Below are 22,259 nucleotides of genomic sequence, written 5' to 3' on the forward strand. Positions count from 1 at the left end.
GAGTATGTTAAATTTTTCAGAATACTTGTCTGACAACCTTATTTCAATTTTTCAAAATTTTGCCCCCCCAAAAAAAGGGATGGCAGTCGATCCGACACTTACAAGGAAGACTTGAGTCACCTTTTTTGAAGACCGGTGTTATTTGCACTTATCATTAGCTGCTGGGGGAAACTGCCACACCTAAAAATAAGATTTCAGGTGTGGCTGAGAACAGTTGCAAGCAATGATCGGATAATGATCACGTGCTTTCCATAGATGTTATCAGTGCTGGGACCAGTCATCTTTAAATTTGCAATGACGGACTTAATTTCTTCTGGGCAAGTGAGGGTAAGAAAAAAGGAATGAGGGGAGTGTTCTAGAGAAGCTGCGCACATGGCAGACAGAGGAAAATAGAAGACCTAGAAAAATAATTGCTAAATGCGTTTGCTATTACTTGGAGATTGGTTAAAGGAACAGCATCGTGAAAAATAGATTCAACAGCATTTGGTGATTTGGCAGTGTTCAGCAATTTATCAAGGAGCTGTAATTTTCATTTAGTATTAGTACTATGTTTGGATAATTGGTTCTCGTAATAGCTTCATTTAGCTTTTTTTACAACAGACCTTAGTGTACTGGAATACCTATTGTACTGCAATTTAAGGCGAAGATTGAACACCTGCCGTATAGTTTTGCTGCACGTTATATTTTTTATCTTGGTGGTAGTTTTCCGTGGAGAAAGGGGGTTATCATATTTTCGAGTGGACGATCGAAGCGATGAGCATTTATTAATTGCTCATTTTTTCACAAGCTCATGAACAGCCACTTTAGCATTTGAGAGACCAAATATGTACAAAAGATCTGTGTTAGACATGGTTTCAATGTATTTTTCACTATCAAAAATTGATTTCTTTGTAGACTTGTAGTCAGTGCAACAAGATGATAGTGCGTAAAGGAATACTGGGAAGTGATCAGTGACATCACATTCTATTACGCCAACCTGAGGAGCTCTGAGAAAGTTGGAGAGATCGTGATCAAGTGATGAATAATAGATGAGATTGATGGAAGTAATGGATGAGATTAAGAACTTTGCGGGGATTGGGTGGCCGCATCTGGCACAGTACTGGCTTACATGGAGAGTTCATCTTTGGTTACAGGCGCGAAAAAAAGACACAACACAAGACAGAAAGACGGGACGAAGCACCCGTGTTCTGTCTTGTGTTCCGTCTTTTTTCGCGCCTGTAACCAAAGATGAACAGTTACCAACTTGCCCAGCAAGACGTTCTTTTAATTGCATGAAGAGCGATGGGAGAGGCCTTTGTCCTGGAGTGGGCATAGTATGGTTGTTGATTGTGATGGTTTTTCAACATAGATGGCAAAGTTTTGGATACGAAGTGACACTTAGTAGTTATTATTGCATTTATGTATACACAAGAAGCCAGTTTGTATGTCATCTAATGTGAGTTAGTAGGAGATGCCAGAGTTTCTCCGGAGAATGTCGCTCTGAAACTTAGCTGTGAATTTGGCTTTATTGAAATCGAAAGTAAGTTTTCCTTTTTGGGGTGGGGATTACCCTGAGGTCAAGTTTATTAACAAGCTGTCACTTACCAGGTAGAAAAGTAATATCTGTATCAAGGTTAGGTTCATTTCTTAGGATTGTATCAAGGGCATTTGCACTGTTGCATGTCACTATAGCAGGATGTGTTAGCAAGTGTCGTAAAGAATGAACAGAACAAGCCTTTAGAAATTGTTTAACTTACATTGTAAAGGGTCATGATGCAAGAAAATTATCTGTGCAAGTAATGTTTGCAAAAATTAAGATCCCCCACAGAAAAGAGGATGATGAAGGATATAGCGTATTAACATTGTTTAATGTTGTTACTAGCATCAAAGGTTGAGGAAGAGGGGCAATAAAATGCACCGGAGATTTTTTCATTAATATCTTAGTATGGGCTAGTTGGTGACATGTCATTTAAGCAGTGTGAAAAAAATGAGGACAATGAAGATCCAACACATGCATGAGCGCTTGTCCAGTTGTTTGTGTTGCTTCTTCATTGCAGTTTTTTCATGTTTAATTATTGATCATTACAATGTCATTGAAAAAACTTGTCCAGGACTAAGAAATCGCAGGATGAAGATAAGTTACAAAAAAAAATTAAATCAGTAGGGGTTTAGCATAGCTGAACCGAGTAGACGTGCGGAAAGTGTTCATTCTTCAATTGGAGAGGACACTCTAGCTCCACCTTAAGGATGTGACGCAATATCTTTAGTGGGTTAATGCCCCTATATGCAGAATTGGTCATTCTCTACTTAATTCACAGATGGCGGCGAGCCCTCGTACCATTACCAGTAGAGAGGCATGGTGATTAAATCATGCGCCACAGCACTGGCATGTGGCTGTTTCTGTCACAGCCACCGGTAGGGATCGTGCAACCCATGTTGCTCCTCCCGAACAACCTCCCCCGCAGCTGGCGCGACGCTCTGCCTTACTAACTTACTTCAGTTACTAGGCAATGGCACGAGATCGTATGCATGCACGTACGGTGACAAGATTCTTGGTCGGTGCTGTTGAACGTATGAGTGCTTTTGCAGTAAAAAGAAACCATGCCAGACAGAGATATGGCAGCTGAAATCTTGTGCCTTTGCTGTGTACCACACAGGGTAAAGATTGCATCACAACGCAGCAGAGATATTGCCACCGTCCGAACCAATCAGTGGTGCCGCACAGCGGCCGAACTGTTTAAGCTGGGACTTGCCAAGCCTTGAGCATTCGAGGTGCTAAAAGATCTTCCTCGCTCGAGCTGCCTGCTGGCTGGCACACCCACCTCGTCTACTTAGAACCTGGTCTGTTTCTTCAGCCGTTTGTCGGTGACAATATGGTATTGTATCTTCTGTGATAGTAATTGATAATTGTTGCAATGTGCGAACTGGGAAGACAGAATACTGTGTGGATATCTGCTTAACTCTTCTTTAACCATAGGAGAAATGGCCATATTTTAACATGATAGCATTAACGGTCCTGTGTCAGAAAAAAGCCGGTGTTGTCGTTGGCCGTGATCAAAAAATCCATGAAAAATCAGAAGTTGCCGCCTGCCAAGGCGGACAGGGTAAAGGGTGAGATGCATCTTTACGCTGCGTGGTACACAGCAGAGGCACAGGATTTCTAGTTGTCATATCTCTGTCTGACATGGATTTTTCGCGGATTTCTAGAATTTTTCTCTCATGGCCAACGGCAGCACTGCCTTATTGCCGACATGGGACCCTTAATGCAATCATGTTAAAATATGGGCATTTCTCCCATGAAAAGCAGTTTAGCAGATATCCACAAGTATTCTGTCTTCCCAGTTCGTGCATTGCAACAAATAAGTAGACACATGCACATACTATTGGAGCAACTTGGCGGCTGTGGCAGGTTGCCACCACTTAGAATTGACCTGTGAGGAAGCCTCCCGGCAGGGTGGGCAGAGCAACCTGTGTCGCACAGGCTCCAGTGGTGGCTATGTTTGAAGCAGCCACCTGCTGGGGCAGTGGCGCCACTGCGTCAGGAGTAGTAGAAGGCTTCTCGCAATCTGTGAATCTCCGACAGAGCACATTTGTAATGCTATCGCGTTCTGCTCTTAAAGGCAAAGCTTAAGCAACAGTGAATCGAATATGCTCTACAGATTATGAATAGTTTTCCTTAAATTATGACAAACAAAGTTTCCTTGCCATAGCTTCCTTCAACTATTTCAAAAACAGGGTCCACTCCCAACACCGCAAAGCGTGCTGCTGCAAACACTCTGTGCAGGTTGGCGTATTCAGCACCTCAATGGGGTCCATTTCTGTGCTAATGTTTGTAATGCTCATTCATGGCCTTTAGCATTGGGTGATACGGCAAGGTGTAGGCAAGTTTAACAAACCTAGATTCTGGTTCCAGAGGCCATGTCTCATCCATAGCTCATGCTTCTCTCATATACCGAGGCACTGTTTAATCAGTGTCATCATCAGTGCCGAAATGTACAATAATTCTTGAAGTATAGCATGATTGTCATTGCGTTAATATAATATTACGTGTCGCATACCCCTAGTGAAGACCGGCATTGGCTTTTGGCGCTGTAGCCATTACCTGCATTAGGTATAGTGCCATGCTGTAGCTCTGGTGCTAGCAGTCCTCTCTGGTTTAGTCTCTAATCTTTGTAGGTACAACATGAACAATGAATTTGACAGAGGACACCTTTGTCAAAGCCGCCACTGCAATTCTATAAGGTTCCGATACATTTTCTTCCCTTTTTGTGCAAACTTTGTTAAAATTAGTTATCCTTTTAAAAGCTTAGTTACTCCATCTTCTACATGTAAATGTAATGCGCTTAGTATGTCCCACATATCATCTTGAATTATGCTGTCGTAGGCTCCCTTGATATCCAGAAATGCTAGCCATAGGGGCCTGTGTTCCTTTTCTGCTATTTCAGTATACTGTGTCAATGAGAACTGATTGTCCTCTAGCCTCTCTTGTTTCTGGAAACCATTTTGAAGCTCCCCTAGTGCTCCCCCATTCTCCACCCATGCCTGCAGTCTCTATATACTGTATCACCACCCTATTAACTACTGATGTCACTGTTATGGGACAGTAGTTGGGCTTTACTATCCAATATAATTTTGGTCACTACCTCTGAATGAATGTTTGCTTAGATTTTGGGCCCAATGTTTTTGTTAACATCAGGTCCTGTCAACGCGCTACTATAGTAGGATACAACTTAAAAAAAACAGCAGTTGCTAACACTGGGCCGCAGTCCACGGCGTCCTGTTTCACTCCGCTGGCCAATCGCAACAGTAAGCGAAATCAGCTTTTTAATGCTTGACTATATCAGACAATCCACGTGTCAAAATTCTAGAGCTCATAATTTTTTTGTTGTGGCAAAACTTCTTCCTTACGTAACAGGAAACGTTTAAGCAGCGGACTACGTTTTCGTCGTGGAGGAATCCTGTGCGTGGAGGCTGAATGTGGGCGGAGCTTCACTGCAGACTTAAGTTGTATCCGACTATAGTAACTCGCTTCCTGCCTGACCTGTCTATCCCAAAACATACGCTTGGGCGAGTTGGTAATCTATGATTGAACACAGCGTGAAAAATACGGGAACGTGGGAAGAGCACAAAGACGAGCGCTGACTTTCAACTCGAGCTTTATTGCATGGCCCGCGAAAATATACACAAGGCACAACCAACAAAAGAATACATGATGATAATCACATGAACAGATATAAGTTAACAATATCTTGCATCCAAAAACCTTATTTCCCTCCCTGTTCTCAGTTCCTCTTTTAGCCACTTTCATTTCTAGACCATCGGGCCCTTTTAACTGCATGTTCGTCCATCCTTGTGTCCTTGCGATCTACAGCGCCTTCGCTGTGTGCCAAGCCAGAACCTTAGCCTGTCTCATCACAGAAAAGAGTTTTCCACGATCGGTTCTCCAGTTGTTTGGCAGCCTCATCCATCACAGGGTCATTGCTCCAGAATCTGCAAAATCCTCAAGGCGGAATGGAACGGACAAGCTCGGTTCCACCGGAACCGCCTATATTTCAGCCTACAATACGACTGGGGTCCACTTCACTTCAAGGGAAGAAGAAATGGAAGGAATTCTCCGAGTTGGCCAATTCAAAGGCAGATTTGTTATGGCTCCAAACTCTTCTTCAGTGCCGTGCTTCTCAACCCATGGAACACAAACGGAGAATGTCATTCACTCCGCAGGCAACATTTCTCTCCCAAAGGGTGTACAACACATCCTATCCCAAGGGCCGAAGTTTGCTACTGAACCCAGGAAGTTGTCAGATGAACTTCTAGGGATCACCAGACAAGTCTCCAAGTTGGCACCTGCAGCCGAAACCAGCAGGTGTGTGTCCGAAGGAGTCGAAGCGTACTACGTTGCAAACCACCCATCACAACCCTGCTTGTAAGGAAGGCTGCTTTGTATCTGAAGAACATTCTTTATGTCTGCTTCCAGCAAAGAAGGAGGTTTTCTTGTGTTGCCGGCACAGCTTTATGTTACTAAAGGCCGCGAAGCAATTTTTTTGTGTTTCAATCAGGTAAGATGTGTCTTTGGTGAAAGCTAAATCTAAAGCAAAGAAAGCTCGTAAGAAACTTAGCCTTCAGGCCCAAGGAAATTCACTCGACAAAAGTAAAGATCTTAGTTTATAGCTCTTCTTTAGTGCTAACACCCACAACCCGGGCTGCCCATTTCGAGTAATTGTTTCTGAGAAAGACACGTGGCAAAGCTCTCTCGCAACATTCTTAATTCATATCATGTAATCAAATCCTTGCAAGTGCATGAGAACAAAAATCTAATGGCCTGCTCATTTGATGTCAAAGATCTGTACTACTCTCTACCATATCACAAGCTGCTTTGCATAAGAGCTTGTCATACAGTAGCGAGTAGGATAGGAGATTGCGTAGGAGATTGTATTGACCAGCAAGGTGTCGCGGCGTTCCAAAAGGAGACAGGCCTGTCTGCGAGGGGTTTTTTAGAACTGTTACAGTTGTATCTGACATTTTACCTTTGCTACATGGAAAGATGAAATCTGCCTGCAAAAACAAGGGCGGGATCATGTATTGCACCTGTGGTAAGCGATCTTCTTTTAGCCAAAAAAAGACTGGAAGCTTACAAGTCAATTAGAAGGATCAAGGTTTCAGGGTTTATTTTCTTTACCATTGAGGTACAAGGAGAGGCTGGGACTAAAGACATTTGAGTGCCTGACGGAGGTCCCAGCCCCCTCGTGTACAGCATCTACTCGTGTACAGCATCAAAAGCAAACACAGAAAAATACAAAATGATTACAATCGAAGGTTGTGCAATGCTTTCGTTTTTTAGACGATTTTCTTGTCCTGATTGACTGCAACGTTAATGACTTCGAAGGAATTACGCCCCAGATCCAAAGTATTTTTGAAGAGTGCCTTCATCCGCTCAAATTAACCTGTGAATTTCCTAGAGATAACACAATCAGGTTCCTGGACCTAAAGCTGTCTTTTATGACTAGTCATACATGCTGGATGTGTGAACCACATAACAGTAAGCCATTGCTTCCGTTTGCATCATTGCATTCTAAACTAGTAAAACGAGCCGCAGCCAAGTCTTGTTTTACCAGTGCACTTCAAATATCATGCTTCCATTTTATGAAAGCTTCAGTTTCCAGACCCTTCGCTTAGTGAGGGCAGTTATCCCGAGCACCTGTTGGTCGCAATAGTGGAATCTATTCTTTCATGTTTAAAGTCTCATAGAGCAAACAAGAGGCAGCATCTGCAACTGTTCACAAAAAAATTCGAGTGGTTCACGGCCTCTCACACAAACTGAAAAAGATAGGGAATCAACTTAAGGTTAAATTTCTCTTTTCAGCCCTCACAAACTGGGGAAGAATTCCAAGATCAGTAATGCTCTGTTCGTTGCACAACGTTGGTGCATAAGACAACAAAACCAATTTGTACCTTGCCAGGAAGGCATTGTTTACTCTATCTGGCTATCATGTGGTAAACAATATTTTAGACAATTGGGCGATGCCTCAAGGAGCATCACAACAGTGTATTCGAAACTGTGAAAAGGCACCTGGGCATTCACTGCAGGGATTGTAAAGATTGCATGCCGCAGTTCTCCCAAATGAGTGCGAGAAGTAAACATCAAAATCGGCTTACCCGAGAAATATTAGAAGCTGCAGAAATCGCGAGGATTGAAGACGCACATGTAAGTAGTGCTTCGTTGGCATTAACAGTGAGGGAAATAAGGTTTCTGGACGCAAGATATTGACGCCACTGTTGCAACCTTCAACACTTGTTAGCTTATATCTGTTCATGTGATTGTCATCATGTTTTTTTTGTTGTTGGTAGTGCCTCATGTATATATTTTCGCAGGCCAAGCAATAAAGCTTCATTTGAAAGTCACTGCTCGTCTTTGTCTTCTTCCCATGTCCCCGCCTTTGTCACGCTGTCTGACGTCTGTCCTCCTTAGGCGAAGTGCACACATTTCTTAGGTCTTTAAATTTCTCTGTCATCATTGTTCCCACATCTTGTGCTGCCTTATCGCCTTCTCACCAAATACCTTGAGCTATACCTACAAACCTCTGCTCTACACTAGTCTTATCACTCATGGAGTTCAAATGGTTTGAAAATTAAATAGCTGCTTTTCTTTTCTAATTTTTCTCATCAACCAAAAAGGATGCCTTCTTTCGACGCTTCGATAATTTATGAAGTTATCCCATTCTTTGTCCCCTGTTGCAGCTCTATTTTTGTAGTACCAACTAGCTAAGCTCTGTTTTACTGCAGCTAATTTTCTGTCTACTCAGCTTCTGGTCCCCACTATGCTTGGAACGTCCATGTTCCCTGGAGGCCACCTATGTTTCTCAGTGGCCTTCTTGACTTTCCCTTCACACCAGCTCATGGGTTTGAGTCTTCTCCCTTTTGACCTGACTTGCACTTTAGTACACTCTAAATCAAATAATCTCGTTAAAATTTGTGTGAATCCATTTCCTTTTATTATGCTCAGAAGTTACTACTGCAATTTGTTTGGTTGCTATTTTCAATTGCTCCTCCAAGTAAAAGATCCAGTCTAGTTGTTCATCTTGCCTTGTTCCTCCATTGGTTTCTCTTCTAAAACTTGGCATGTTTGTAGCCACTACCTAGACTTCTGGAGCCGCATTCATGTGTGTTCATCAGCTCTAGCCTATTGAGCATCGTATCTACATTATTGCATAATCTTTAGTCAAGTGCACACTTCTTACCTCCCATGTTCTCTCTTGCAACAGCTGAATACAACTAAATCATGCCTTTCACACATATCCAGCAGCATGTTGCCTGTCGAATGTGTGTACCCATCCATGTCTTACTTGCACCCCTAGCACAATTCTCTGACCCTATCCATCTAGCCAAATAATGTTGCTCGTTGTACTTTATTACCAACAAAGGGTCCTGCGCATGTACAAACAAGGATGACAAGGGTACACAACAAGCGCAGAATTAAGTCTTCACTTTGCTTCACTCGGCCCTATACACTCGGTGTTGATTTTAAAGTGTGCCGCATTTTACCCTGCCGACCAAACACCTTGTGTGGCGCTCTTTGGCCCTAGATGCCCTTGCGCCAAAAGGATCTCATCTTCAAGAGTCTTTGCTTGTTGTGTACCCTTCTCATCCTTGATTGTATGTGCACAGCACCCTTTGTTTATAATGATTGACATACTTGCCCAGCAATGTACTCTGTTGTGTATAATACTTTTTTCTTTTTGGCATTTGCTTCTGTTCACGGGTATAAAAAGTCAAGGTGTCTGCTCGTCTGACACTTTTCCATTTAGCCATAAACGTACCATGCATTCCTGTTTGACCCTTCAGCAGTTCATACTATCATGAATGAATGTCCAAATTCCACTGCCCATTGTTCCGTTGCAGTATCCCTATGCGTAGACGCGTTTACAGGGTGGTTGCTCCATGTCTCCACAAAACCCATGTGCCATTAAGTCGTCCTGCCCGAACTGCACCTCGTTTCCTCCCATTGCCTAGAAAAACCAGCGCAGCCCGGTGGACCGGACGAGAGCTGCTGCAGCCTCCGCAAAATCGCCCGAGAGATGGCTCACACTCATGCTTGGCCACACAGAAGAATGATAGAAATCAGGACATCACAGTTAACAACGAATTCTATTTTCAAGGCACAGTTGTCGGTACTTACCGGAAAAACGACATTATGCGGCAAGGTTCGACGACGCTGCAGCGATGTCCATTCCAACGCAGTCATTTTATTTCCCGACAACGGCAGTAACAACCGAAAAACCATACTACACGCGCAGCGGAGACACAAAGCACAAGCACCATAATCGATCAGGTTCACTCGACTGCGCACGACAGCACATACGACTTGAAGCGCACCTCATGCAAAGCGTAGCCGTGGAGGAAGAAAAAAAAAAAAGCGGAAACGAGCATGTAGCGCCACCACCACAAAGTTTTGCTGCAAGCAAAACTGGGAATTTTCAAAAAGAAGCACAAAATTTTAGTATTATGAATTATAGTGCTTAAAGCAAAGGAATTTGGATTGAATGGTGTCGCCACCTGTACTGCTCTTGCGGAAGCCTTAGCTACGGCGCATTAATTGAATTACGAATGTTCACCGCTCGTTTGTGTAGGACTTAAATTGTTTTTTAAATCGACGCCTGAAAGTTGTTACTTTTGCGAGTCTTTATCAGCCTTACGACGAACAACGGTGATCCTCTCTAAGCAGACCCGTAGTATGATCGATACGGTACACATGCTCTTACATTCAGATCTTTGTAATGTATGGGAGTTCAGTTTTCAGACAACTGCCTACTTCAAAAACTCTTTTAAGGGTTTCCGGCAGAAATGTCTGGTCCTTTGTTTAACGCATGAGCGCCGAGGCAGCTTGTGGCGTGAACACTCCCCTCCCCCTCCCTTTACATCATATTCACTGGTGAAGGGTTAATGATTTCTGAAAATGGGCAGTAGTAGTCTCAAATTTTTTATGCCTATAAAATTTCTCGTCATGAGAAAATTTGCACTCGAAGTGGGAAAGAAGTATTTCCAATTCAGTTACATCACAGCTGTCAGGTTATTAACACTCGTTCAGTGTCTCCTGTAGAGGCAGAGAAACTGGCAAGGAATGAAGTGAGCTGTTGGGCTAAAACTTGGGTGCTCTTTATCAATACACATGTTAAAAATTTATTTTATTTATTCAATACTGCAGGCCTTTACAGCCCAAGCAGGAGGGGCATACAAATGACATCAGTGTACAGAACGAAGATAGCAAATAATAATTTCAAAACACTTGTTCTTTGGGCAACAGAACAGCCTGAAGCATCTTACAATCCCTTCACCTGCTCTATACATCAGCCGAGACAATCACAGCACTTTTGGGTTCGAGCTACTATCAATTCACTAACATCCTGTCCAAAACAGTTCAGAATGAACCCTAATTCACTTCAAACGAGTTGTAAATCCAACCTTGTTGCTTGACAGCATAGCCAGACAATTTTTAACAGAAATTGGATCAAGTTGGCCTCGATGTCCTTTCACGTTCATCTCTCTAAAAAAAAAAAAAAAAAAAGCATGCAAGCTCCACCTTGTAGTTTTGATAACTTGAAGGGACAAAGATAGCTGAAGAACAAAACTTCTAAAAGCAATTCTTTATTGCAGGTTGATATAGTTTCAGACAAGCAAGAACAAATTGTGGGGGTTAGCATCCTGAAGTGCCATGTGGGTTATGGGGACACATAGTGGAGGGCTCCAGATTCAGGTTAGACCATCTGGGGCTATTTAACAGACATCGCAGAGCATATAGGTACTTTGAGTTTTGTTTCCATCGAAACATGGCCTCTGTGGCTGGGAATGAACCCAGGTCTTCAGGATCAGTACCCTAGCGCCATAAAAATCGAGCTACTGCTGTATTAAGAACAGTGCCATTTAAGGGGAAATAAATTATGTCTGCTTATTACCTCATTCGGCACTTTCACTGTCTTTCCTAATTACTGAACGAGGTGTGTATTTTTAAGGTTGCGCAACAATTTCCTTTATGGAGAGTTCAAATGCAATTGGTGGGCAGATTCAAAATATTAAATTGCATGTCAATGTTGTTTCTAATTCAATTCCCGAAACAGGTGCGTGGAGACCTCGACTGGGATGCCGGGGCTCGTACGACCTACCTGCAAGGACACAAACCAGCACTTCTTGGGGATGGGTGCCACGGTCAAGCCTTTGCTCAAAGATGGCAACGACTTACTCCGCCAAAGAAGTTCCAACACCTTGGACAAGATGAGAAAATAAAACGCCATTCATATGCTACAATTCCTTTTTATTCGCACACAGCAGCAAATGCAGATGCCCACAATGATGGAACTGGTTGCAGGAGATGTGAGCAGCAGGATTTATGCACTGCCTAATTCGCAGCTTTTTTTAGGTTCCCATACCATGCATGTGTAAAAAAAGACCCACCAGCTCAAGAAAAAATGAACTGCCTCAATAAGGTAGAAAAAACTAAATGCAGCTTGGCATAGCTGTCCAATTTCGACAGTAAAATGCATACGTTGATGCAGATTTTTTTCACTGCAGATCTTGGTGGTTACATTACAATACCATTCATTTCAAACTCGTAACAACCAGGCCTTTTCAGTAAGGCCATGTAAGTTAGAACAGACTAGCGGGATGATGTGTGAAATCCTATTTCTATTTCCTCAGTGATTTTTACTCTGAGCGATAATTAGATGAGGTTATTCTCAGGGTCCCTTTAAAACCTCTAAGCAGACTATGGCGATGTCATTAGGGCTTTCGGACCAATGTTTCTGGACAACAACATGTAAAGCTTTTCAATTAAAAATCTCACGTGACCATCCCTTGTGAGCGGAAACAATGAAGTAGAGACCAGCGGAAAAATTAAAAGTAGCGCCAGTGACCAAGCAAAGCAGGGTTCTTAGCTGTTGGCCAGGCGTTTAGTCTGCAAGGCTGAATAACAATTCCCAATTCCAAAAGCAAAGCACTGTGCCGGAAAGCAAGGACGCCACATGAGAGTGCAAATCGGCAAAATCATGAGTGCTCACTCACAGAAGCTTAGTCAACCTATGGGCTCACTCACTCGCACAGGCCCGAGCTGACTAACTCATTTAAGCTCTAAACTTGTAACAATTCAAGATTCATCTGGACTCACTGACTCATACTCATTTGAACTCACTCATCAAGACACACAAGGGCTTGCCCCTCGACATACAGCGGTCAACAACACAGTTGCCTGTAGCTATCTTGTCCCCATATATTTTGTATCCCTGGATATTTTAGCAGGAGCACCCGATTTAACCAGAACCAGCTGTTAAAAGGACACTGAGAACTCTATGCGATTATTAAAAGTAAATTGGTTTTTGAGGAAAGGAAATGGCGCAGTATCTGTCTCCCATACCTCGCTCGACAGCTGAACCGCGCCGTAAGGGAAGGGAGGAAGGTGGGAGAGGTCTCCGGAATAATTTAGACCACCTGGGGTTCTTTAACGTGCACTGACATCGCACAGCACACGGGCCTCTAGAATTTCTCCTTCAAAGAAATTCCAGCCGCCGCGGCCGGGATCGAACCCGCGTCTTTTGGGTCAGCAGCCGAGCACCATAACCACTGAGCCATCGCGGCGGCCCACGAGTACCGAGTGCACGAAATTTTTAAATTCTCTACAGAATGTGCTTGAGTCACTCTATATGCATCCCAGCGTTGATGCTTTCTCCGATCCAAAAGAACGTCGAGCGTTGTTTGCTAACGTTGAGGCCCGTGCGCCATACGCTAGCCACGAGTATCTTCATCCGCTGTACCTTACGCGTGATCGCAGGCGTACAAAATTCGTTTAAAACCAAGCTGCGATTACGCTTACTAGAACGAGGTGCAGTGTTTGTCAGCAGCTTTGGTAAATCCTTGCACGCACTTACTGGCTTGATGCTTCATGCTTCCCCGCGAGTAATCAGATTAGCATACTTTTCAATCACTCCCCACTGATACTGTAAATTCTTGCTTCAGGGAAGCCTATAAAGCTTCCAAGGAATTCCAAATTACTCACTCAGGGATGTATTACGCACGTAGACTTCAGGGTATAAATGAAGAGAACACACCTCCATGCACGGCGATACCCGTTCTTCCGCACCTGAACATCGAGAGAGCAAACTCCGCACAACTGCGCATGCGCGCTCTTCTTCCGCCTTCCAAGCGGAATAGTAGAAAAAAAAGTGGTCCACTGCAGCACACCCACGGCATTGATATTCCGCCTTGAGACCACTGCCCCGCTGTCATTCAGTACGGCCGTTCGCACAACTCACTACGTCAGTTTTTCTCCGCGTTTTCCGCTGTAGTAACCTCCATCTTCGTTGGTATCAACAACGCAGTACATACGCACAGCGTGGCTGTAAGTGGCAAGTAGTGCGCAGTGCTGAAGTGCAGGATGAAAGTGCCGAGCCAACTCTATGCGAGACGCACTCCGGTGGGTACGTGGTTCTCTTCCTCTCTGCAATTGCGACTCTCGACGCGTCAAACCCGAAACTACTCGAACCAAGCGCGGAAATTGACGTGGCCACCTGTGGCGCCACCAAGTTTCGGTTTCCCTCGACGCGTCAAAACCGAAACTACTCGAACCAAGCGCGGAAATTGGCGTGGCCACCTGTGGCGCCGCCAAGTTTCGGTTCCCGTTCATGCGAAACATTTAGGTTTTCTTCGCAGTCTTTGCGTGATATAAAGGGGCTCTGGTAGCGGACAAACGAAACTTACTGGAATATTCAGACGCGTAACCTTCATGCATATTTGCCAGCTAGAGGTTCGTGCTCATGCGCTGCACTGATATTTTGAGTGCAAATGACATTTTAGTGTTTGCTCTCTTCTGCACAATGAGAGATGCGTTTTGAGCAAAAGTGGTACTTCTGTGACACAGGCAAACTCCAATTTCTTCTCAGAGAACACTGAAATATAAGGGTTGTCCATGCAAACTTGACACAGAAACGTGTAAAAATCTAAGTGCAAGCCTCAGCCAGAATTTTGCCATTTGAAAAGATTTTACTCTCCATCCATGGTATTAAATCTATACCGCTTCAGACTGGGGCGCCGGAATGGCACCTGCCGGCTTCCACGTTCACGAAATTAAAGCGCGCCAAAATACGCGCGCACATTTCAGCTCCTCGAGACCTGGTTCGCGCGCTTTCTGCTCCGCTGTGGTAGAGCTGTGGTCATCACGCCCGCAAAGGCCTGTTACCGCCAGACAGCGTGTTTTGGCACTTTTGGCACTACCTAGTGTGTCAGATTCCGGCAGATATCCGTTTCTCGAGATTTTTAGCAAGCGTAGTGCCAGCGCATCGGAAGCAGCAGGCGCGCTGAGCAGCGTGCTCCTACTTTCGCGCGCGAGCGCGCTCGCCGCTTGCGAAGCATGGAGGGTCCTTCGAAACTGTCGTGTCCGCGCTGCGGTATGCAATGCGCGAACAAATGGAACCTGAAGAGGCATCTCTTGCACGTCCACAAGGAGGTCGACGCTAAACCGAAGCAGCCAAAACATGTGTGTGACCTGTGCAATGAGAGCTTCTTCACGTTGAACGAACTACAGTCCCACCACATCAGCGGGCACGATTTCCGTCCGACATACGAGGAGCGTCGCTTCCCGTCAATGTCAGGTGAGACATTTTTTTCACACAATCAACTGCACAGATGTACTACCCTAAGTTTGTTGTTGGTTGCTCCTTCCTTACTGCAAGAAAAATGGGCTTTTTTTGGAGGTTAATTTAAAGGAGTATAGGCAACCAATTTTGGTTTCCTCCTTTATTTGTAATTATTCACTATTAATTATTCACAATTACCAAAATAACATTGCTGCTACTGTCGATTTGTCATATAGAACAGTCCAGGCAATCATATTTAAACATGCGCCATCCTGCTGTCGAAAAAATTGATTGCCTTCATGTTCATGCGGCTCTTAATATGTAATACTCCTTGCCAAGTAAACACTGCCATGTATGAAGGGAAAGATAGTTAAGCACATATGATATTCAGTGCTATTATACTCCACCCCATAGAATGACGTAGTAGATATGTTGGTCATATTCTTCTCAATTTTTACTTGTCAGGAGCAATGAGCTTAGGTGGGAGAACATTCACACTTAGCCGAGTACCAACGCTACTTGGCTGACAATGGCGTACCTTTATCTAGTTTCACCAGCTAACATTTACTGTTACAATTAAGCGCTGGGTACGATTTGAATCCTGAAACATTTTCGCAGTTTTCTGGGCCAAAATTTTCTCACTGTTGCAGTGCGGCAAAAGCGCAACAGCCTTAAAGTTTAATAGTAATAAAAAATATATAAACGCGTTAAGAAATCATGTAACATAGCGAGAAGGAAAACCTCAACTTGATCATGCACATAAAGGGTATAAAATGGCCCGTTCGAACTAGTGACGGAAATATACAATTGGTGGGCGCGCGTTCAGTTGTATGGACGGCAGCAACCTGTTAGTTGCAGTTTGGCAAGGAACTTAACGTCACCGTCACTTTGTTTAAGACACCACGCGGCAAAGAACCTGCAGTGCCGAAGACTGACGGAGGATGTCATGATCCAGCATTACATACTCAATATAAACAATTACAGTCTTCACTGAGGCACACAAGTAAATAGGAGCGCACCAACAGTGCGAAGCAAACAATCATGAAAAATGTCTGCTGAGCACGTAAACACTGCTGGCTAGCAGACGATGTGAGCGGGCGTCCACACTATGGAGGGTTCTCCGCTGCGCTGCGAGGTGGCAACTCTGCTCAATCTCGCAGCCAATAAGTGGTACCACACTATAGCAAAAACACGGTTTGCTCAGATGAAATAAATGCCAGGCAGGTAACTTTGCATTAAAAAACAAGTCATTTATCACTGAATGAAAAGCAACCCACTTAGTCCACTGCACGCTTAGGTTAGCTTTGGCAGACCGTGCGCAGTGCGACCGCAAAGATTACTGTGAGCACAGCCCCTTGTTATCAGTGCAGAATATAGTTTTTAGAGGCACGTTAGTGCAGCCAGAAAAAAAAAAATGCAATTTCGACCAGCTGCTGCCTGTTCACGGCATTGCGGATTACCTCGATTTTCCACTGAGCTAAGGGACTTTAAATATTCCTTGAAAGCGAAACTGAAAAATCGTTACCTAAGCAGCGGAGCATCAGTGATCGTGGAAATGATTCATGCACTCACATTCCCGTCGGATCGACCTTCAATTGCTGCGTAATTGTTTGTTGCATTTGTTTTGAGGAGTAAGCAGCATCGCGCCTCAGAAGCAGCTGGTGGGACACAGAAGCACACTTTGTGTCCTGCGTGGTCACCAAGCGGATTTCGAAACCGCAGTATAACCGGTAGTTCGCATCGTGCGGCCGCATATTAAGCGGTATAGCTTTACACTGAAGCCTATAAGAGGCAGACTGGCGGCCGGCAAAAACCGCATTATATCTGGTCCCGCACTATAAGCGGTTATGTTGTAAGTAGTCTTCACTGCACCACAGTTCTTGCATGCATGACATAATCTCAATGTTGTGCAATCTGAAATGTGACATCATATCCATATTATGGCCGTTGAAATAACAGCTAAAATTCATGTCACAAGAAACTGATCCAGTCTTTACATATGCAGGGGAATTCTATGCAGTGATTCCTTGTCCCTAAAAAGGGCACCTACAAATCTGGTGTCCCAACTCCTAGTGCCACAGCTATAGCAAAATCCCCTCTCAAAAATAAGTTGCACGATATTTTACTTTCTAGGTTTTTAGTCTACTGTTATACATGCATGCACAGATAAAGCAATGGCTTCCATTGTTTTGTACTTCCCTACTTAGCCTTCAACATCTGGAAGGAGAAACTTGAGAGCGACACCCGCAGCCGCTTCGTGGCCACAAGAGGTGCAAGAGTGTGCCAACCATCAGGAGAGAAAGTGACCTACCTGCAATGCCATCGCTCTGGCAATTTCATTTCAAAAGGTACTGTACATCAGTTTGTTGTGGTTCAACAAAGCAACTGTAGTCATCAAAAGTCAAGAACACTAACCATAACCACAGTGTCAGGGGCATTATGAGCCAGTACTTATGAGAAATCCCCAATGTGAAGTACATTTCAATTATTTAGCAATTACCTGACCTAAGCATAGGTATACAGCTATGCAACGAAAATCTACACAGCTTTCTCAGAAGCTTCACAGTTGTGAAAAAAAAAACGTTTGAAAAGTGATGAACAACTTAAAAGACAATAGTATTTTTCTAACGAAGTCAAACGAAACCCCAAGGTAAAGCAGATTTCAATAAATGAGCACACTAATTAGCATCCACCTGAGTGCAGTGCATGACTACCGAGGAAAGCTATTCATACTTGGAATTGATAAATTTGGCAACAGCGACTCCCCTGGACCAGTGGTGGTCACGGTATCAAGCCAAAGATGTGAACAAATTTTTCCAGCCGGAAAGCTTCCGAGAAAACTGTATGGCTTTACTTTGCAGCCATATGAATATCAATAAGTAATCGAATCCCAGCTGGAACATTACTGGAAGCTACACTGATGGCCGTAGTGATAGAAAATTGAAATTGTCCTAGCTATCATCCAACGCAGAACTCAGTCCAAGCATCTAGAAAGCTTAATTTTACACTTTTAGCTTTCCCACACAGGCAGCAAAGAAAGAAAACAACTAGTCTAACGACTTATACCACTGAAATTAAGTACACATTTTTCTATGCTCCATAAGCATGAGGTGACAGTACTTAAACAAGATAGTTCAAAAATTCTGAGGGAACTTGGGTTCGCTTATGTGGAGGAATGCGAAAGTGTGTGTTTTGAGGAAAGGAAAGGGCAGAGTACTCCCAAATCTTGACGCCTTGGTTGACACCTCAACCGCACCTCAAAACATGCAATTGAAGGTGCATATGCAAGCTAGCCTCCAACTTGACTAAAACATGTATAAGCTACTTGCAAAGAGAAATGCTATGCCACCACCTGGAATGCTGTACAACAAACGGTTGCTCAGAATTCTGGTGAATGTGTTCAGAAATACTGCCACAACACTGAGGTCAACCAGTGACGTCACTGGGATTTCGTCTGCACCAGCAATATCTGTTGCTTAAACCACCCTGGCCACTTCAGGGACGCAAGTCTCTTTCAACTATTCATCCTCCTCCTCTTTCTCTCTCTCCTGTCTGCACGTGGCAGGGATTGTGACTGTTGTGACTCCGCTTGGGTGTGACGTCATCACTAGGGCCCGGAAATTTAGGCACTTGCCTAAACATGCCTATAAATGCCTAAACGGAGGGTTTTTGAACTTGTCTGCCTTTTTGTCATTTTTTAGGAAATACTACCTATTTAACCGCACTTTTTGCCTATAAATGCCTAAATCCGGCACTTCGGTCCTAGGTGCCCTTTTTGAATTTTGAAACATCTATGTATGGTGAAAGGCGTGCGCCGATGCGCGCACAAAAGGTGCAGGTCTCGCCGAATGTTTTTCTCGAATTGTAACTTGAACGTAGTGTAACGAAGTGTTTATCTCGAAGTGTAGCAAGAGGCGAGTTTGGAAAGAGACCTGACATATATTATTGCAAACTTCTCAACAATGACAGAAAGGACGACATAGTTGGAAAAGGCTGTACTCTCAGTAGATGAATCGTTGAAAGGGACTGGATGGAAAGAGCGCTACTGCTTCTAGGAAGATGCAACAATGGGTAGAAAAAATAGATGCTAGAAACAATTTCCCAAATCGGAGACTTTCTATGCGGTGACGACATGGCCACATCATCTGAAAGCCTAAGCCTTTATCAACTCTCATGCTTTAGGTTCGCGCCACTAATTTCATGTGATGTCAAAAGAACCCTTTTAAAGTACAAAGCTAAGCTTAGCGAAAACCGAAGGAGCTTCAAGTTCGAAAACCTGAGAATGCGCTTTACTGCTTCTGTTGAGGACTGCGTACGCTCCGTGCTTAACTTATAAATCTTGTACTTATGACTGAAGCGTATTATTCAAAGCGCCTATTTTTGCTTTATAGCGCCTATTTAAATATTTTTTAGAGCCTAGATGCCTGCCTATTTCGGGGTTCTTTAGTGCCTAAATTTCGGGACCCTAAATATTACACACTAAATTTTGCATCATCTCGCACACCGCTGGCCCGGGTCTGATTCCCACACAGAGCTCAATTTTCTTTTCTTATTTTCATTCTAATGTCTTACAGCTCATATGACCGACGACGTCACATACCTCGCGACGTCACAGGGGACCAACTTCTGGTGACACATTTTGCGGACACTTCTGGCGTCAACATAGCCATCTAATTCTTTTGCTCTAATATAATAAAAGAAATCGTACAAAAATAACTAGTCAGGAATCTCAGCTGTCACTGCTACAGAACTTGAAATTACCGTTACCCAAGCTAGAATCACCATAAAACTCACACGACTTCTGTGCACTGCAGTCCATGTTGCCATAAAATAAAGCTATAATGTTAAAGCGCTTATGTTGCTCCAGCAAGAAAATTCACCAAAACAAACTGATATTAGCAGAACTTCCATTCTCGTTATCCACTAGAACCAACCACGGTGGCTCAGTGGTTAGGGCAGTCAGCTATAGAGCCGAAGTACCCGGGTTTGAACCCAACCGTGGCAGCCGCGTTTCGATGCGATGTCAGTGCACGTTAAACATCCCCCCAGGTGGTCAAAATTATTCCCGAAACTCTTCCAAACCTACTTAAAAAGTGCCGCAGCCTTGTCTACTGTCGTCACCCTCGAAGAAGCACAAAATGACTTTCGTTGTACACGGACTGACAAACTGAAATTTCCTCTTTCCTCCTTACTTCCTTCACTTCCTCCATTATCTCTTCCTTACGGCGTGGTTCGGGTGTCCGCTGAGTTACCCAGTTACTGCGCCATTTGCTTTCCTCAAAAACCAATTTTCCAATTTTTATCCACTAGCAGCATTAAAAAATTTACTTCCTTCAGGCAACAAACTATGCCTCCAGTTTGTCAAAAGCAAGTTGGCATGAATGGATGAGTGCCATTTGTTAGAAAAAAGAAAACTGCCCGGTTGTTCTAGGAAGAGCAACACTGAAAGCTGACGTACAAGACAAAGAAAAGGCACAACTGTGTTTAACTAACAGCTATTTCCAAAGGCACCAACCCCCACCGTTTATATTTTGACAAGTTAACAAGCGAAAGGCAGATTTATGCATGTGTAAGGTTATCAAACACAGAACAATGAAAGAACACTGTGTTGCCACCCCCTTTTTTTTCTTTATTGTCATCCACACAATAAGTGACAAGGCCAGATAAATAAAAGTGTGTGTGTGGGGGGGAATTAATTTTTTGGGCATGTGACTTGTGTGGGTGACTGCAGGTAAAGGGAAAGAAAAAACAATTAGCCCCAATTTGCTTCGTTAAACTAACTGCAACGTGGGTGCACTTGACAGTTTTAGACACAATTTAAGCGGCAGGTGGCGACGCACTTTCTACCTTTCCACTTGGCTGCAGCTGCTGCGAGACTGGTTTGCCTCCTTTCAGCTAGGCTGGAGCAGGCGTGCCACCCTCAATTCCAGTATTCCACTCAGCTGCAGCTGGCGTGCCTGGGTTGAACCTTTCCACGTGACTGCAGGTGCCGCGAGACCGGTTGTTCTCATTCACCAAGACACCACTGGGCTTTACAAGGACACAAGGCTTTTCCACTAGTGACCTACATAATGCTAGTGCATGAAAAGGAAAGGGGGATTCCTTCTCTTCATTTTGCCACCGGTTGGCAGGTGGAGGCTTCATTCAGATGGCGACTTTTTTTTCTCTAACAAGCATCTAGGGCTGACACACTAAACAACGTGAGACCACACACTGTTCTTGCCTCGTTAAATCTTTGAGTAACCTCGCACATGCGAATCTCTGCATTCCACTGTTTGTCAACTTGATGTCACAGTATAAAAGGTGTGCATCAGTGCCTCTGGAAATAAACTTCTTAGACCAGCACAGCTGTGCCTTTTCCTCATCCTGTCCATCTGCCAGTGCTGCTCTTTCTAGAATGACTGTAACCAAACACACTAGCCCAGCAACATACCTTGCTACCTGATTAGTTAGACTTGTCTATGGCACTTAAAGTAAAACTATAAGCAGCTGGTTACCTCTGCATATGTTTCTCAGGCACAGGACTCCGCATGATGAAGTCACAAGGAAGTGTGAAATGTGGAAATGTCTGCTTTGCTGGAATGACCGTGACAGAAGGCAAAAAAGGAATATCAGTCGTATTGCAAAGCACGCATCGGGGCCACGACTTTCGCTTGTGCCACTCACTTCTGTCCACCACTGAGAGAGCTGCCATTGCAGGTAAGAGCATGAACATCCGTCTTTCTTCAAAGATGAACAATGCTATCATAGGCCATCTGGGATAGTGCGAATCTGAAACACAAAAAAAGGCATCAGAAAGGTCTGCAAGTGAAAGGGCCTTTTTGTATCATCATCATCCTGACCGCACCAAGAAGGGCACAGGCTTCTCTCATGTCTCTCCAATTAACCCCGTCCTTCACCAGTTGTGGCCACCGCATCCCCGCAAACTTCTTAATCTCGTCCACCCACCTAATTTTCTGCCGCCTCCTGCTACGTTTGCCTTCTCTTGGAATCCACTCCGTTACCCTTAAGGACCAGCGGTTATCTTGCCTTCGCATTACATGCCCTGCCCAAGCCCACTTCTTCCTCTTGATTTCAACTAGGATGTAATTAACCCGCGTTTGTTCCCTCACCCAGTCCGCCCGCTTCTGATCTCTTAGCGTTACACCTACCATTTTTCTTTCCATA

At 44.0% G+C, this 22,259-nt stretch overlaps 2 protein-coding genes across 9 annotated transcripts in view; one reads left to right on the forward strand and one right to left on the reverse strand.

The window, feature by feature from the left end:
- Positions 1–12,060, forward strand: part of LOC149348880 (uncharacterized) — a 32,910-nt gene extending 20,850 nt beyond the window's left edge. Inside the window, exon 4 of the mRNA XM_089541002.1 lies at positions 11,589–12,060. Within this exon, the coding sequence (XP_089397128.1) occupies positions 11,589–11,870 (282 nt within the window). The 3' untranslated portion in view covers positions 11,871–12,060. The remainder of the gene's footprint in view (positions 1–11,588) is intronic.
- The window catches only part of LOC149348881 (uncharacterized), a 36,829-nt gene continuing 25,209 nt past the window's right edge, over positions 10,640–22,259 (reverse strand). For 5 of the 8 annotated variants that reach the window (XM_089540997.1, XM_089540992.1, XM_089540998.1 and 2 more), the window contains 5 exons: positions 21,759–21,863; positions 21,590–21,668; positions 13,517–13,600; positions 11,634–11,732; positions 10,640–11,017 (listed from right to left, as the gene is read on the reverse strand). In XM_089540997.1, the coding sequence (XP_089397123.1) occupies positions 13,543–13,600; positions 21,590–21,668; positions 21,759–21,863 (242 nt within the window). In that variant the 3' untranslated portion in view covers positions 10,640–11,017; positions 11,634–11,732; positions 13,517–13,542. Of the gene's footprint in view, positions 11,018–11,041; positions 11,733–13,516; positions 13,601–21,589; positions 21,669–21,758; positions 21,864–22,259 lie in introns of those variants that run through there. The other 3 variants (XM_089540994.1, XM_089540993.1, XM_089540995.1) reach the window with 3 other exon arrangements.

This window comes from Amblyomma mixtum, chromosome 4, assembly GCF_055824585.1.
Source record: "Amblyomma mixtum isolate Tamu chromosome 4, ASM5582458v1, whole genome shotgun sequence".
Taxonomy (NCBI): Eukaryota; Metazoa; Arthropoda; class Arachnida; order Ixodida; family Ixodidae; genus Amblyomma; species Amblyomma mixtum.